This window comes from Trematosphaeria pertusa, assembly GCF_010094035.1.
Source record: "Trematosphaeria pertusa strain CBS 122368 unplaced genomic scaffold BU26scaffold_13, whole genome shotgun sequence".
NCBI lineage: Eukaryota > Fungi > Ascomycota > Dothideomycetes > Pleosporales > Trematosphaeriaceae > Trematosphaeria > Trematosphaeria pertusa.
In genome coordinates, this window is record NW_022987224.1 from 491,588 (window position 1) to 506,008 (window position 14,421).

At 48.5% G+C, this 14,421-nt stretch overlaps 5 protein-coding genes across 5 annotated transcripts; all 5 read left to right on the top strand.

The window, feature by feature from the left end:
* Positions 1–501: 501 nt before the first annotated feature.
* BU26DRAFT_533222 (uncharacterized protein) lies at positions 502–2,166 on the top strand (the record flags this gene model as incomplete). Its single annotated transcript, XM_033831139.1, has 4 exons — positions 502–676; positions 776–1,323; positions 1,390–1,807; positions 1,928–2,166. The coding sequence occupies 4 exons, from the start codon at positions 502–504 to the stop codon at positions 2,164–2,166; spliced, it is 1,380 nt and encodes a 459-aa protein (XP_033680124.1).
* Positions 2,167–3,320: 1,154 nt separating this feature from the next.
* On the top strand, positions 3,321–4,395 carry BU26DRAFT_542485 (kinase-like protein). The gene is made up of 3 exons (XM_033831648.1): positions 3,321–3,636; positions 3,721–4,122; positions 4,168–4,395. The coding sequence occupies exons 1-3, from the start codon at positions 3,402–3,404 to the stop codon at positions 4,278–4,280; spliced, it is 750 nt and encodes a 249-aa protein (XP_033680125.1). The 5' UTR covers positions 3,321–3,401; the 3' UTR covers positions 4,281–4,395.
* A 194-nt stretch (positions 4,396–4,589) lies between these two features.
* Positions 4,590–5,724, top strand: BU26DRAFT_462919 (CIA30-domain-containing protein). The gene is made up of 2 exons (XM_033825108.1): positions 4,590–4,731; positions 4,787–5,724. The coding sequence occupies exons 1-2, from the start codon at positions 4,653–4,655 to the stop codon at positions 5,515–5,517; spliced, it is 810 nt and encodes a 269-aa protein (XP_033680126.1). The 5' UTR covers positions 4,590–4,652; the 3' UTR covers positions 5,518–5,724.
* A 764-nt stretch (positions 5,725–6,488) lies between these two features.
* On the top strand, positions 6,489–7,198 carry BU26DRAFT_508460 (uncharacterized protein; the record flags this gene model as incomplete). Its single annotated transcript, XM_033827079.1, has 2 exons — positions 6,489–7,125; positions 7,158–7,198. 2 exons carry the CDS (start codon positions 6,489–6,491, stop codon positions 7,196–7,198), a joined length of 678 nt encoding a protein of 225 aa, XP_033680127.1.
* A 3,225-nt stretch (positions 7,199–10,423) lies between these two features.
* On the top strand, positions 10,424–12,071 carry BU26DRAFT_533225 (uncharacterized protein; the record flags this gene model as incomplete). Its single annotated transcript, XM_033831140.1, has 2 exons — positions 10,424–10,546; positions 10,599–12,071. The coding sequence occupies 2 exons, from the start codon at positions 10,424–10,426 to the stop codon at positions 12,069–12,071; spliced, it is 1,596 nt and encodes a 531-aa protein (XP_033680128.1).
* Between the last annotated feature and the right edge of the window lie 2,350 nt (positions 12,072–14,421).

Here is a 14,421-nt window from a genome sequence, read left to right on the forward strand (position 1 = left end):
CTGGTAGTGAAGATGCTGGCTGTCAATTTATGTGAGACGTCGCCAAGGACGCGGCAGAAGAGAGTGTACTGGATGTTGGAAACGAGCGTTGGCTGATGCTTGGTTGAAGAGACAGTCTGGCAGAGGCAAGTTTAGCGTCAAGTACAGTGCCAGGAGCAGGTTACACCGCGCCGTCGAGCAATACCTTCTTGGGTACCTTATTAGCTACCTACTAGAATAGACATTTGGCATTGTTTTGGCGAGAAATTGACGCCATGTGGACCGTCTCCCTTCCCGATGGACAGTTGGTCTCGGCAAACTTGGAGTTTCGGCTCGGGTGGGGCTGTCACGTGGCTGTGAGCTAGTGGCTCCTGAGTAGGCCGAGTCCCGTGCACTGATCCTTAAAAACCCACCCGTCCCCCAAACCCTGATCTCAAGTCCTCAACCACCTCAGTTGTCGCCCACACAACGCGACAACCACACTCAACATTCATCCCACGCATGTCGGAACAAAAAATGGCCATGGCGACCCAGCTCTCAGCCGGCCAGGTTCTCTGTCTCAACGCGGATGAGCGCGCCCGCTTCGTGCAGCAGAATCTCCGCGACAACACCCAAGACGGCTCTCTAAACATCCAAAACATCACGGGCTGGGATAGGCTATCCGAGACCAAGAGGCTCTTCTTGGCCGAGAACTGCTGTGAGTGCTGGATCGCCATCTGCAACTGCCCATGCCACAAGGAAAACAAACCTAACAGCTGAACCCTGCTGCGTAGCCAAGCGGTAAAGCGAGTCACAGCACCCTCGATCGACGCCACCGCCCTCGTCGCACTGTTGCATCAAATCCCATCCGAATCAGAACATCGTACGATGCAGAGCTATTACCTGAGCCCCTCCCGCTCGTCGACGGTCGAGCCCCCTGAGGACGAAGAGCGCGATTACGAGAGCAAATGCCACCACGCCCTCCTCGACGACGGCTGCCGACCGCTGTTTCACGCCGGCCTCCTAGAAATCGAAGCGAACACAGACGCGTACGCCCACCTGCTGCGGCCGTGGGCCAGCCAACAACACCCGGCGGATGCGAAGGAGGCGTGGCAGGCCCTCTCCAGGCAATGGAATCGATGGAGGGAGTTCCGCGCCTGGCAGCTGCGCGGAAGGCGCAGGAGGCCTGGGTTTGACGAGTATCTTAACGCACACCGGCGCGACTACTTCATGAGCGGGGGGACATCCAGGGGCGCAGCCGAGGCGGATTTCGAGCAGACCGCGCGCCTGTGCTGGGAGCGCGAGTACGACTACAAGGACGAGGAGGATGTCGAGAGGCATGGCGAGCGCCTGGGCAGATGGCTTGTACAGCCAGAGATCGTCCTCCGGCGACCGTTCACGCTGCTGGCGGATCCGAAGGGGCAGGACTAGTGGACTACGTATGTCGAGTATCTCGCCTTCGAAGCGGAGTCCCTCCACGGGCTTGCTGAGGCTGCCCGAAGACTGGAGAAGAGGGCGAAAACACACGACGGTTACAAGGGGAAATACCAGGCAGCTAAAGCCGCGGCTGAGCAGCAGCAGTCTAGGGTTGGTTGGGTACTGTCTGAGATAGAGAAGATCGAGGCAGAGCAGAAGGCTGCCGCTGGCGAGAGCGATGGCAGCACAAGTGGCAGCAGCAGGAAAAGGAGGTACACAGACGACGCCAACCGACCGGAGGACGTCTTTGAGCCGCGGTTGGGGAAGCGCAGGCGGACGAAGAAGGTGGAAGAGATGGACAAGACGGACGAGACGGAGAAGATGCTGGCTGGCAAGAGCGCCAACTTATCACAGACAAGACGGAGCAAGAGACGTAAGCCCTCAACAGAGGCCGACGAGAAGGAGGAGGAGGAGGATGTCCCGGAACCGCAGTCGAAGAGAAGGAAGGTGGTCGGCACGAGTGACGGCCCAAGCAGTATCCCGCAACCGCAAGATTCGGAGCCCCGGGCGCCGGCTGTCTCTGCAGGCACTACTACTACCCAAACCCCGCCGCCTGGTCGTCGTTGGCGGTCTAAGCGCTTAAAGGCACCTCTCGGGACGGCAACAGCAGCAGGAGCACCGCCGGATGCGCGTGGAGAGCGGCCGCGATCGCTGCGACCGCGGGTCAATGGGAAGGTGGCGACCGTTTCGACGGATTCAAGACACGGGGGGGGGGGGGGCGAGAAGACCTAGAGGTCGGCTACGCGCTGCTGCACGGAGCATATCCTAGTTTTGGGGAGTCGAAGCCGTGAAGTAACGGCTCATTCAATGGAGGTGTCTGTCTATCCTACGACCCTGCGCCGTGCCATTGTCTGTTGCGATGCAAGGAATTCTGCAACATCATCTACTTGCCGCGTCCTCCCGTTCCTTCATCTGCAAGACCTTTGTTCGCCCCCTCCCCCCTAATCCGTCGAGCCGTCCCGGTCACTTCTGGTTGCGTTGCTCTTGGTTCGGGAGACGAACAACGTTCTGGATGCCATTGGGACAGTGACAGGTCACAGAGCGAAGGTTGGGGTCGCCGTTGGTGTATGGTGTAAGCGCGACATTAATCGTGAAATCCTCGCCTTCTCAGTCTCACACGATCACCGATCAGTCCGGATCTACGGTCACTTTGCTGTCGTCGATGAGGCCGGAACTGCCTTCTACCGAGATACTTGTATATCAGGAATTGCGCCCCCTACATTGCAGCTAGCCTCCCACGGAGCGTGGTGCGAGCATTATAGCGCTTGTCGCTCTTGACGTGAATCCGCCGGTGCCCGTGCGAATATCTCTTCTACATCCCCTGTATCCCTCACCTCGTTCCTTTTGCTGGTATGTCGGGCGCTTTGAGATGCGATATTCATGCGAAAGTAGGTACGGTCGATGCGCTTTCGTGGCCGAGATTTCGTTATGCGTTGGAACGGTAGTCCAAAGGCCGGGCGGTGTGTTGCTGATCCTCTGCGACCTAGATAGCTGTATGATATAACGGGGAGGGCGGCATCGCCAGTATGCAGCGTTTTGCAACTCTCCTATCCTTTAGCAACGCTTCTCAAAAATACATCTCTCGGCGAATGCCATTTCATGTTGGGCGAGGCAAAGCGGTGATTTAGAGGTAGAGGCGGCAGTGAACGATTGCGGTCGGGGAGATTGCGGACGTCGCCCAGGAGATGGCGGACTGTGCGCCTCTTGCAGTTACGAAGCACTAGAGCGGTGTGCGTCGCGTACGTAGGTGGCAGGAATTCAACCTGGCGAGCGGAGCTGCAGGTTAGAGGAAGTTGGCGCGTAACGGCTCGGTAAAACGCTCTTCCGAAGACTCCCGCCGGGGCGTTTGGGCCCGACCTGCCGATGAAGATTAATCCTGCTGTCCCCAGAGAACCCCTGAAGCACATTCACAAGTATCGTGTCCTGTCCACTTTGCGAGTTTTTCTAACGGTACATACAGATACCATATGTCTAGATCGGATTACACGATTCATTACCCTCGCGGCTTAAGCCATGGCGATATTGTTGGTGCAGGAATCACAGCAATTGTCGCCCGCCTTGACGCTGTCATCAAGTTCGTCCGGCCGTCCAAGCGCGAATTCCTTGAGAGAGAGCGACGCATCTACGAACGCCTGGAACATAATGAAGGAGTTCTTCGATATTACGGCAGTCTTGAGGACGCTCTCATCCTCCAGTACTGCTGTAATGGGTCTATCCGACAACACTTTCGACGAACCAAGGCCACATCGCTTTCATTGCGACTCCGCTAGGTTGAACAGATCACAGCTTCAGTGGCCTTTGTTCATTCTGAAAACATACTACACGGAGATATCTCGTGTAACAACGTTTTCCTTGACGAAAACCTGAACGCGAAACTTGGCGACTTTGCTGGATCTTCTATCGACAACGAACCCCCTCTCATATGCTATGAGACCAGTCATGAGCATCCTGACAACGAAGGCGTTTCGCACAAGAGCGAGGTATTTGCTCTTGGTTCTACCTTCTACGAGATCATGACTGGGTCTAAGCCGCACGAGGGCTTCTCAGATGAAGCGGTACATGACGGATTCAGTAAAGTTAACTTTCCGAGCCTGACTTCCCTACCTGCGTTTGGGGAGATTATAGCCAAGTGCTGGGATCGGACATATGCAACAATTGATGATTTGCTTGAGGACGTTCAGATTGAAGGTATAGCTTTTCCTTAATTCTTTGCTCAGCACTGACGATTTCTAGCTGCTACCAAGTCAAGGTGTGCTGCTCGTGTCCAGCCTTCTCCGATCTCTCACATAACCGTGGCTCTCGTGTCGCTGGCCATTATTGCATTCTGGGCGAAAATGCGTGCGTGACCATACTACGCGGTAGGGTTCTATTGTTTTCAGTAAACGGAAAGACACTCGTGAAGCTATTCATACCTCTGGCGGACACTGGGGACATTCTCCCACTACCTTCGATGAACCCAATACAATGAGTTCGTTATTTAGATGTGCATACAACTTCGTCGCATCGTGTCGTAATAGGCAGCAGCCCGTCGCCGCCAAATCATGCGTCGTTCACCCAAGCGAACTGCTTTTGCGCGGGGAGCGGCGCTGCCCCAAATTGGCTTAGTGTAGAAGATCGGAGTTCGATTAATCCACTCCGTGCTCCATGCTGCCTCTATCCACAGCACTGTGACCGCAGCCCGCACCTCAACCAGCCTTATTCACGGGTAGCACGCGACGATGCGGCCGTCTGCACGCTGTCTGGCGCCAGGCTTCTTCAAGCGCAGTCTGGACGAGTTCAAGCGCCTGTCCAGCTTCGGTGAGAGGCGCTCCGGCGACTGCTGCTGCTCGGGCTTTCCAACTGACATCTGCAGCTCTCAAGCTAGAAGGGCTCAAATCGCCTACGAAACCGTTCCTGCTGGTCCCTTTCGACTCTCCGGATGACATCGCCAGGTGCAAGCGCATGAGCGACAAAGACATCGGTGGCTTCTCCACGGCCAACCTCGACTTCCACCCTGCGGCGCACGACGCACCCTCCCACGCGCGCTTCCACGGCAACATATCCATTGAGCTACCGCCAGACCAGCCGCACGTACAGCGGACTGGCTATGCCGGCTGGCGCACGCTCGATCGAGGCTTCACTATATTCGGCAAGTCGCTCTGGGACGTAGATCTGTACACCTACCTCGCCATCCACTTCAAATCCGACGGCCGCAAATACTTCGTCAATGTGCAGACCGAGTCGATTGTACCAACGGACATCCACCAGCACCGCCTGTATGCAAAGACGCCCGGCGAGTGGGAGACAATACTGATCAAATGGAGCGAATTCGTGCGGACGAACCACGGCCAGGTCGTGGAGCCCCAGCGGGAGATGCTGACGCAGAAGGTGCGGACTGTGGGCATGGCGCTGATCGATAGGATACCAGGGCCTTATGAGCTCAGTATCAGCAAGGTATGGGCCACGAACGCCGGGCGCGACGATGAAATACTTGCCAGTGTTACGGGGGCCATCTCCGGTCTTCCAATGTCATCCTCTCGGCGTGGAGACTTCAGCAAGCCCGGGGTTCTGAAGAAAGAAGCTCGCGGAGAATATGTATCATAAAATCGCAATGCAGGCTTCTTGCCATGCCGGTGCCGTTGTGTTTACCCGTACGCAACCTCAGTGATGGGGTGCATTTGATAAGTATCTACTCGTTGGCCAATCGTATCTCCACCAGAGTGTGATGTCTGGGTTCATGTTCATATCCGTCGCAGGATATTTTATACTTCTAGATAGTAGTATTAGTAGTAGAGAGTATTAGCGTAACGTACTTTATCATCGAACCCCCCATATCATCGAACCCCCCACGATTTCTTGGCAAGGAAAATCAACAAGAATCTGGCCATAGAATAAGCAGCAATGATGCATGGTGATCAATAGAAACTAGTTCAGAAAAGATTCGAGCATGGGGTGAGGCTTTGAGGACGAAGTGAAGGGTGGATGAAGATCTTGCCCCGCTGGGGCCACCGGTAAATTATTCCGACAGATTGACATTGGGATGAGCTCCGCCCTCTTCCGAATTTCTTCAGTCCTCAGAGCCTCCCGCTCCACGCTCGAATCTTTTCTGAACTACCGACTATTAGGTTTCATGGTTCCTTGTCGCTCATTCTACAGCATCTTTTCCGTCCCTCTAAGTCTTTACACGCCAACACAGTAACAGTGGCCCCTCTACTCTCACTCCACATACCCAGCGCTTCGTCCAGCTACAATTCCAGCACCTTCTAGTGTACGCAAACTCTTCCCCCAACGTCCAACTTCCCGCCATCCGTAGATGGCTCGCTAACTAGCCAGCCACGCCCACCCACCTCGTCCGTCCCGAAACGCGCTGTAATCCAGTTCTACGAGCACCATAACACAAGCAACGTATACTTCATAAGATAACGCGACAACGCCAAAGCAACAAGGCAAGGTCAACAGCAGCAGCCCAGCCGCCGCCAGATCTAGTTGTATCGCCCCGTCCAGCTCTTACATCGGTCTACAAAATGCTATCTAAGCCCATATCTGTCGCATACCGATTCGAGGATAGATATGCCATGAATATCGACCATGAGGGACAAGAATATCGCGTTTCTTGGAGTGGCGACTGGCGAGACTCTCCGGATCTCAGTTACTTTCCCCCGGTGGATGCTTCTGTGACTCCCATACCACACAGCCGGGAAGTTGATGAGCTTTGGACCAAGTCTTACGTCTTAAGGTGTGGAGCGGACTCTCATATCAGAATACTGAATAACAGAGAGGGTGCATTTCCTATCTTCAAATGTGGTATGAATGCTCGCCAAAGACGCTTGATTCGCGATGAGTTTTCCATTCTCTGTTACTTGGCATCCCACGGCTGTCCCGTCGTCCGTGTACACCCTGAACCTCTTGTCGATGACGAAGGCATCTTTGGCTTCATGATGGAGGAACTGTTCGAAATTGAGGTCGCCAGCGGACAAATCTACGCCGCACAAATCACCAGCTCCATAAAGCAAATACACCAAAATGGGGTTATCCACAACGACCTCTCCCCCAGTAATCTCATGAAGAACAAAGATGGTCGTGTGACTTTAATCGACTTTGGTCACGCTGGCTACCTCGGAGACCAGATCCCTCCCGACAAGCGAGCACCACATTCAAACAGCGATTGGTACTCTGTGGAGCATGATATGAATGCTTTGAAAAGACTTCTTCGTATGTCGACTCACTGAATACACATCCCTTAGCTGACCGGACAGACATATATTCTCGAAACGGACGTTTCTAGTTCATGCCTATGAGGTATGTTTTGTCAAGGTGCTTGCGGAGCAGGTATGCGTTGCAGCGGAGGCCGAACAGAGGGCGTCAGAATAGAGAGCAAGAGGTAACAGGAGATATATTATCGATAGAGACAGATGAGCGGCAAGCAGGTAGACTAAATGACAGGAAGTCGCTCCTTGAGCTACGATAGAGGAGGCTCTTTTCAAAGGCCGCGTCTAGCAGCACCATGCCATGCTCCGCTTTCTCCCCGCTCCCGAAGTAGCTTCAAGAGCTGGTTCCCTTTGCTTATTTCTGTTCCTTAAAGCCTCGTTCAGTTCGAAAACAGGTAAAACTCACAATGACTTGTTGCGCAATCGGGACAAGGTCCAGATGAAAACAATTCATCGTGGTTGTTAACCCCTGTGCACTTGCTGCCCTTCCCACAATTGAATTCCCTTGGCAAAATCCTGCACCCGCACCAGAAAAGATGGTAATATCTGTCGCACATGGCTTCCAATGAACAGGATAGATAGATTATAGGCCAAGGTGCAGTTCGCGGTCGTTAAAAGCAGCTCAGCGGTGGCTTGTGGTTTCGCGAAAGACTCAACCAAAGTCAGCCGGTATGCGATGCTCGCAACTCGGTATGGGTTTCGAGGAGGTTTGGTTATGAAGACGACATGGCGAGGCGTTGTTTGTTGTTGCCAGTGTCAAGATAATATGGAGGGTTGTCGGATGGTGGGGCACCGGCGATGTTTGGGCAGCGCCCCGGCGTTTGGGCACCTGCGCGTAAGGTCGGCCCATGACACAAAAATCGGAGCTTATTAATCCACGTGATGTTCATATCCGTCGCAGGATGCATTCTGTTATCAGAGGTCGCCGTTAGTGGCGGTCGCGGGCGGCGCCTGATCACCTGACCTCGCGCCCGCGTGCGCTCTTGGCTTTCCACATAACGTACTTCACCACCGAACGCCCCACGATTTCTTGGCAAGAAAAATCAACGAAAATTAACAGGTTTTTCTTAAATAACTATACGAAACCTTAATATTTTTCTATAAAAATTTATATATATATTCTCTATAGTATATTACACCTTATAGTAAAGTTACACTAAGATATATTATGTAATTAAAAAGCTATACGTATTTAACTAACTTTTAAGAAAAAATCTAGTTTACTTCTAGTTAGTACTATTATATCTCTATAATAATCTATAAAACTTATAGTATATAGTATCTATAACGTAGTAAAGGTTTCTAGAAAACTTTTATAAAGCTAGCTCTTCTAGGTATAGTATAATAAGAGATAGAAGTTAGAAAATAATCTTTTTTAGAGTTTTTACTTCTAACTATATATATATATATATAATTAATCTAGCTATATAAACTTATTATTTTATATATTATAGTTAGTTTTAACTATATAGAGCTTATTAATTAATAATATAGTAGCTTTAAGTAGTTATTTAAAAGTAAAGTCTTTTTAGTAGTATAGTATAGAAAGATAGAAAGATACTAAAACTATCTTAAAATTATTACTTCTAAATATATAGCTAGCTTATAGTATATATAATCTTATAATATATAACTTTATATAGCTAGATTATTAATATATATATATAATTAGAGAAGAAAACTCTAGAAAGACTTTTTATATACTTCTATTTCTTATTATGCTATACCTAGAAGAGCTAGCGCTATAGAAGTTTTCTAGAACTCTTTATTAAGTTATAAATACTTTATACTTTAAGTTTTATATATTATTATAGAGATATAATAGTACTAAATAGAAGTAAACTAGATTTTTTTTAAAAGTTAGCTAAATACGTATAGCTTTTTAATTACGTAATATATCTTAGTATAACTTTACTATAAGATGTAATATACTATAGAGAATATATATATAAAATTTTATAGAAAAATATTAAGGTTTCGCTTAGTTATTTAAGAAAAATTTATTAATTTTCGTTAATTTTTCTTGCTAAGAAATCGTAGAGCTTTCGATAATATAAGGCTTTCGATAATAAAGTACGTTAATAGATCTATATACTAAGAAATACTAAGTATTATAAATCTAACTAAACTAGATTAATATATAATTATCTATAAATCTCTAGATAATTCTTTATAGTTAAGTCTTCTCTTCTTCTTAAATATATACTTGTGCACTTTAATACCTAATCTACGGCAACACTCTGCCTCGTGTGTTCTCTTAGCTATTACCATTCTATTCACGTGACTAATGTTACAACGTCTTCTGCATCTTCCTCAACGACAGTTAGGCCCTAACCTTATCCTTTCTCCTAACCCGAGTAGAGACCACCTGGGCCGCGACTGCCTGTTATATCGCTAAAGAGAGTATAAGCTAGATTCGCGGTGATAGTTAGGTAGTTGTAATTAGTAAGAATAAAACGTAGGCCCGAGTGCGTAGTGTCGCTTATGCAGCAGTTTCTCGATAAGTGATCGCTTCTCCTAGATAACGTAGATCTCAATCTAATACTAGAAGAATAGAAGCGAAGCGTAGAAGGGATTAACGTCGATGAGGGCGGTTGGAACACAGCGCCGCTGTGTTGACTCATCGCTACGTTAGTAATTAGATCACGTGGAAGGCCCGAACCCGGAAGCACGGATTACCGCAACGGCATGTGGGACCTTTTCGTCGCAAACTTCCTATCGTAAGTGTAACCCCGCGCTTCCTAAAATTGCGCTTCGGTGACCCTCTGGTGCCCAGAGCGCCAGGCAGACGGCGGCTGCAGGGAAATCACGAGCGCCTTTGGGGTTGCCTAGACTACTCCGGAGTAATCTGCTCGTGACGAATCGTTCTCTGGCGGCTAATCAGCCTATCATTCTTGCCTTTCGGCGGTCAAGCCATTGGGCCAAGTCGCCCGCAATTTGGGTTGGGTGAGTCACAAGACGGAAGACGGAGCAGCCTATGACTAATCATCTTGACCCGTCTCCACAATCGTCGCCTAAAATAGCGAATGTTCGTAGCGCCGAACCCGACTTCGCCCCCAGCCGACCTTTCTCTCGGCCAGCGAGCACTGGTATAGAATCCCTCCTTTCCTTCTACACCATGAACAGCGGAGCCTCCAAGGCATTCAAAGAACAGCTGCTAGAGGCCGCCGCAAGCCCCGGCGCAGGTATGCATGCAGATTTCCAGAAGAGTAGGAAGCTATGCTAATTCATCAGATCCAGGACTTCCAGAGAGCCCTCCTGGATATCTCGACCGAGACGCGCTGCCTACCGGTGTGCAGTCCATGAAGAGGCAACTGGACACGACAACTGAGAGCGATCCGTTGCCCGCGAAGAGAGCCCGATTGACACGGACGGGCAATCGACAACCCAGTGTTAAGGAGGGGAAAGCAGAGCAGGCGGACAAGGTATGACCACCTACGCCAATTGTGAAGTCCAGGACTAATGCGTGATGTGCAGAGGACTCTTCAGCAACCAAAGCCAAATCCTCCCAAGCATTCATACGCCTCCTTCCTCGAAGACTTTGTCGACCCCGTTCATGTAAATACCCGTCCTACATCTGTCCACGCCTTCGTTTCTGAGTGGCTCGAGTCGGTCGGATCGGATCGAGAGAAACGTTGCCGGTCGGATACCTATCTCCACCGTTCAGACAACCCTATTTCGAGGAACCTCACGAGATCAGCGCCGGATATGAGCTCTACACGGGATATCGACGGGTTTGCGGTGCCGCCCACGCCGTTATCTACCGGGTCGCGGCCCCGTCAACCCAAGGCAGACAGTCGGTCCTCTGTTGCCGGCGTATCTGATACTCCTAGTCCTTCTGGCGTTCGACATCGAATGTACCGCCAGAACAACTTGGAATTTAATCACATTTTTATCCGGCGTCCTGATGCCCCGCTGCCTACTGCTATCTCTGGTTATATCAACGACACGTTACGCGCCGAGCGGGACTCTCCCGAACTCTCTGCCGAAGAGATGAAGGGGGCCATGTCCCGGCTGAGTACTCTCGCAGAGGGATGCGATGAGGACGACGTGGCGGCTTTCCTCAACGGTACAATATTTCCCGACTCCAAAACCGACCCAGTTTATGGGCCTGCTGTGGGTTTAATGAGCAGCTCTAGCGCTCTTATGTCGCAGCACCTCATTCCCGTCAATCCCGCAAGTCCATACAAGGTCACTCAGCCCAAACCAGACAAGCTATATGGATACTCGGGGAACACAGACAGAGCGTTTACGCAGCCGCAACTCCTAGCTCAAACGACACTTCATCCACAGATCCCACTCTACCCGGCGGCAACGTCACAGGGTCTTCGGTTTCCTTTCTTCGCCATAGAATTCAAAGCTGCTGGCGGCACTCGAGGCGATCTCTGGGTTGCTACAAATCAGTGTGCCGGCGCTTCGTCAGCGTGCCTCAACGCTATGGACCAGCTGAACGTGTCGCTTCGAGAGTACCAAGGAACGCAACGTGTCGACAACTTGTGCTGCTGCATTGCTGTGGACAACAATACCGCCCAATTATATATATCGTGGAGGGAAGATGACTTGAACTATTACCTCCAGCAGGCTGAAGCGTTTCTGCTGTGGAGCCCAGAGCATTTCAGGAACTTTCGCAAACAGGTCCGAAACATCCTTGATTGGGGAAAGGACGCGCGCCTACAGCAGATTAGGGACGCTTTGGATATAATCCTTACGGAGAACAGGAAGAAAGCTTCCGAGGCCTCGAAGTCCCGCCCACCACCGTCTGATGGCTCTTCTAGTAACAACCATAAAAGGCGTCAATCCTCATCGCGCGGAAACAGAAGCAGATCCGACAGCGCGCAGGGACAAAGCAGCGGAGCGAAGGAGCCGCATTGGGAATGGGATTCGACGATTGGGCGTTACTTTCATAGGAATGCCGATGGAACTCTCACTTGGGCCGAAGCGGAAGGGTAACCATCATTGGTGACATTGGCGAAGGAGTGATGCACCAGGTTATCGGGTGTTGAGGCCGATCTGTTGGTGGTTTGGAATACGGAGTTGGCGTTAGAAATCGAAATTTATTTTGGTTGATCTATGCGCTAGATAAATCCACCCCCTATACGCCCATCTACAACAAGCGAACCCACAGATCGGTCTGCGCATGCGCGTTTTTCTTCGACATCTGTTCATTCAATGATATCCTCAACCGTTCCAATCTCGCGGATGGAACCCCTGCTGTTATGTAGGATGCCGCTCCCTCGGTGACGAGATGGGAGCAAATCAAACAATACTTCAACCTGTCCGAATCGCAATTATACGAGATTCTCGAAATAAAGGAAAGAAGGAAAAAACAGCCGCGGCACGGATGAAGTTCTCTGCTTGTGGGATGTGCTTGGATGAATGACGGAAAGCATGGACCTGACGAACAAGGTTGTCCAAAAATTGCCGGGAGCTCCAACGGCTCGTCCTTCATGGACGACGAAGTGTTCTTGCAAGCCGTTAAGGAGCAATTGGAAAGGCCAAGAAGCACGTTGAAATCTGTGTTCGTTGCGAGACTAGTCCTTGGTAAGCTATCTTAACCTGCTCAGAGACACATCTATAAAAGGTCCGCTGTCTCGAGATTCATAATGCGGTTTAGCGACGCGCTAGCTAGATAGTAGGTAGAAGACAGCCGTTAGCTCTACAGAAATTCCTTGGCATTATCTGCACCACGTGGCTAGCAGCCTTCTGTTCTCGTAACTTCTTACTTTCTATCTAAGTAAATGTCACGAGCAGCACCCGGGCTGCTTCGACAGGCCTAGACTAGGCTGGATTGGCCTAGCGCCGTGTTAGCTTAGCCTGGACGGGGCCAGATTAGCTTAGCGCGATGTTAGCTTACCCTGCCCGCCCTTCTTAGATATAGTCGCGATTCCCCGCCTAGAAAGAAGAGTAGAGAATTATATTATAGAATACTCTAGAATTAACTACTTTTTACCTATATATTCTACTATTACCTTATTACTACTAGCTTAGTCTAAAGAATTATACGTAGATTCTTCTTTTATAATATAATTCTCTACTCTCTAAAGCCTAGATAGAGATAGTAAATATAAGAGTATTAGCGTTACAAAATCTAGAGAGTCTAGGTAAGTTCTTAGACTTATATACTCTAGGTTAAAACCTAATATAGAAAATTAAATATAAAGTATAGTTATATCTAGCTATAACTCTCTAGAGTAATAAGCTCTTAGAGAAGGCTCTCTAGAACTAGATTAGAGAGCTAGAGGTAAAGCTTACCTACTAAGTACGCTACTAGACTCTCTAAAATTAGATCTAGTAGCTTAAAACCTAGATTAAATAATATAACTTATACTTCTCTTTACTCTAATTAGTTACCTTATACTCTTAAAATAAGAAATAAGCTAGAGCCTCTATAGTAGCGCTAGCGCTACCTCTAACGTATCTTATCTACTCTCTACTATTATAGTAACTTCTAAAGTTAGAGCTCTTACCTAAATATAAAAGAAAAATAAGAGAGAATTATAATAATTAGTAAAGAGAATATAAGAAATTTATTCTTAATTCTAATCTATTTCTAATAGTCTAAGATTAAGTTTAATAGACTACGTAATATCTAGATTATACCTCTCTTACGTATTAGAAGTAGGTCTAGTAAGCCTATCTTTAAACTAACGTTACCTAGACCTTTATAAAATAAAAGATACTAGAAATATTAGAAACTAACTAGAAAAGAAAGTAGAACGCTTATAGTAGAATTATAAGAGCTAAATAAGATAAAAGAAGCCTATTAGAGCTTCTCTACTACCTAACTACCTAATAGAAGAAGATTAACTCTCTTATAGCCTTTAATAAAAGTAATCTAGAGTATATCTAGATATTCTTTAATACTCTAGACTTTTAAGTTTAATTTAGGCTAGACTTAGTTCTAAAGACCTAGATAAGCCTTATTAAGCTTAAGGCTAACGTATACTATTACTAGTAGATAATTAAGAAATAGAGCTAGGTAAAAACTATTAGAAAACGCTTTTAAATAGAGAACGTGCTAGAAAATAATCTACGTCTCTATAAGCGCTCTACTACTCTTTCTACTAAGAATAATAAGAAGAAATAGACTACCTCTAAGCCTAGCTAGCTTAGTAAGAATAACTTTAAGATAGCTAAGAATAATAAGACTAAAGTAGAAGGCCTTTATTTTAAATACTACTAGAAGAGCTATATAAAGTAGAATTACCCTATCTTTAAGGTAAGGCTAGCTAAGAAGAGAAAAGCTAAGCTCTAAGGTAGAAGGTCTTTTATCTACTAGGTAATATCTTATATACTAGAG

Bases quoted from the DNA above. Each gene is read 5' to 3' on its own strand.
- BU26DRAFT_542485 (XM_033831648.1), top strand. From the start codon at position 3,402: ATGTCTAGATCGGATTACACGATTCATTACCCTCGCGGCTTAAGCCAT. The intron at 3,637-3,720 runs GTAATGGGTCTA...AACAGATCACAG, and splicing joins TCTCATCCTCCAGTACTGCT to CTTCAGTGGCCTTTGTTCAT. The intron at 4,123-4,167 runs GTATAGCTTTTC...GACGATTTCTAG, and splicing joins TGAGGACGTTCAGATTGAAG to CTGCTACCAAGTCAAGGTGT.
- BU26DRAFT_462919 (XM_033825108.1), top strand. From the start codon at position 4,653: ATGCGGCCGTCTGCACGCTGTCTGGCGCCAGGCTTCTTCAAGCGCAGT. The intron at 4,732-4,786 runs GTGAGAGGCGCT...TGACATCTGCAG, and splicing joins CAAGCGCCTGTCCAGCTTCG to CTCTCAAGCTAGAAGGGCTC.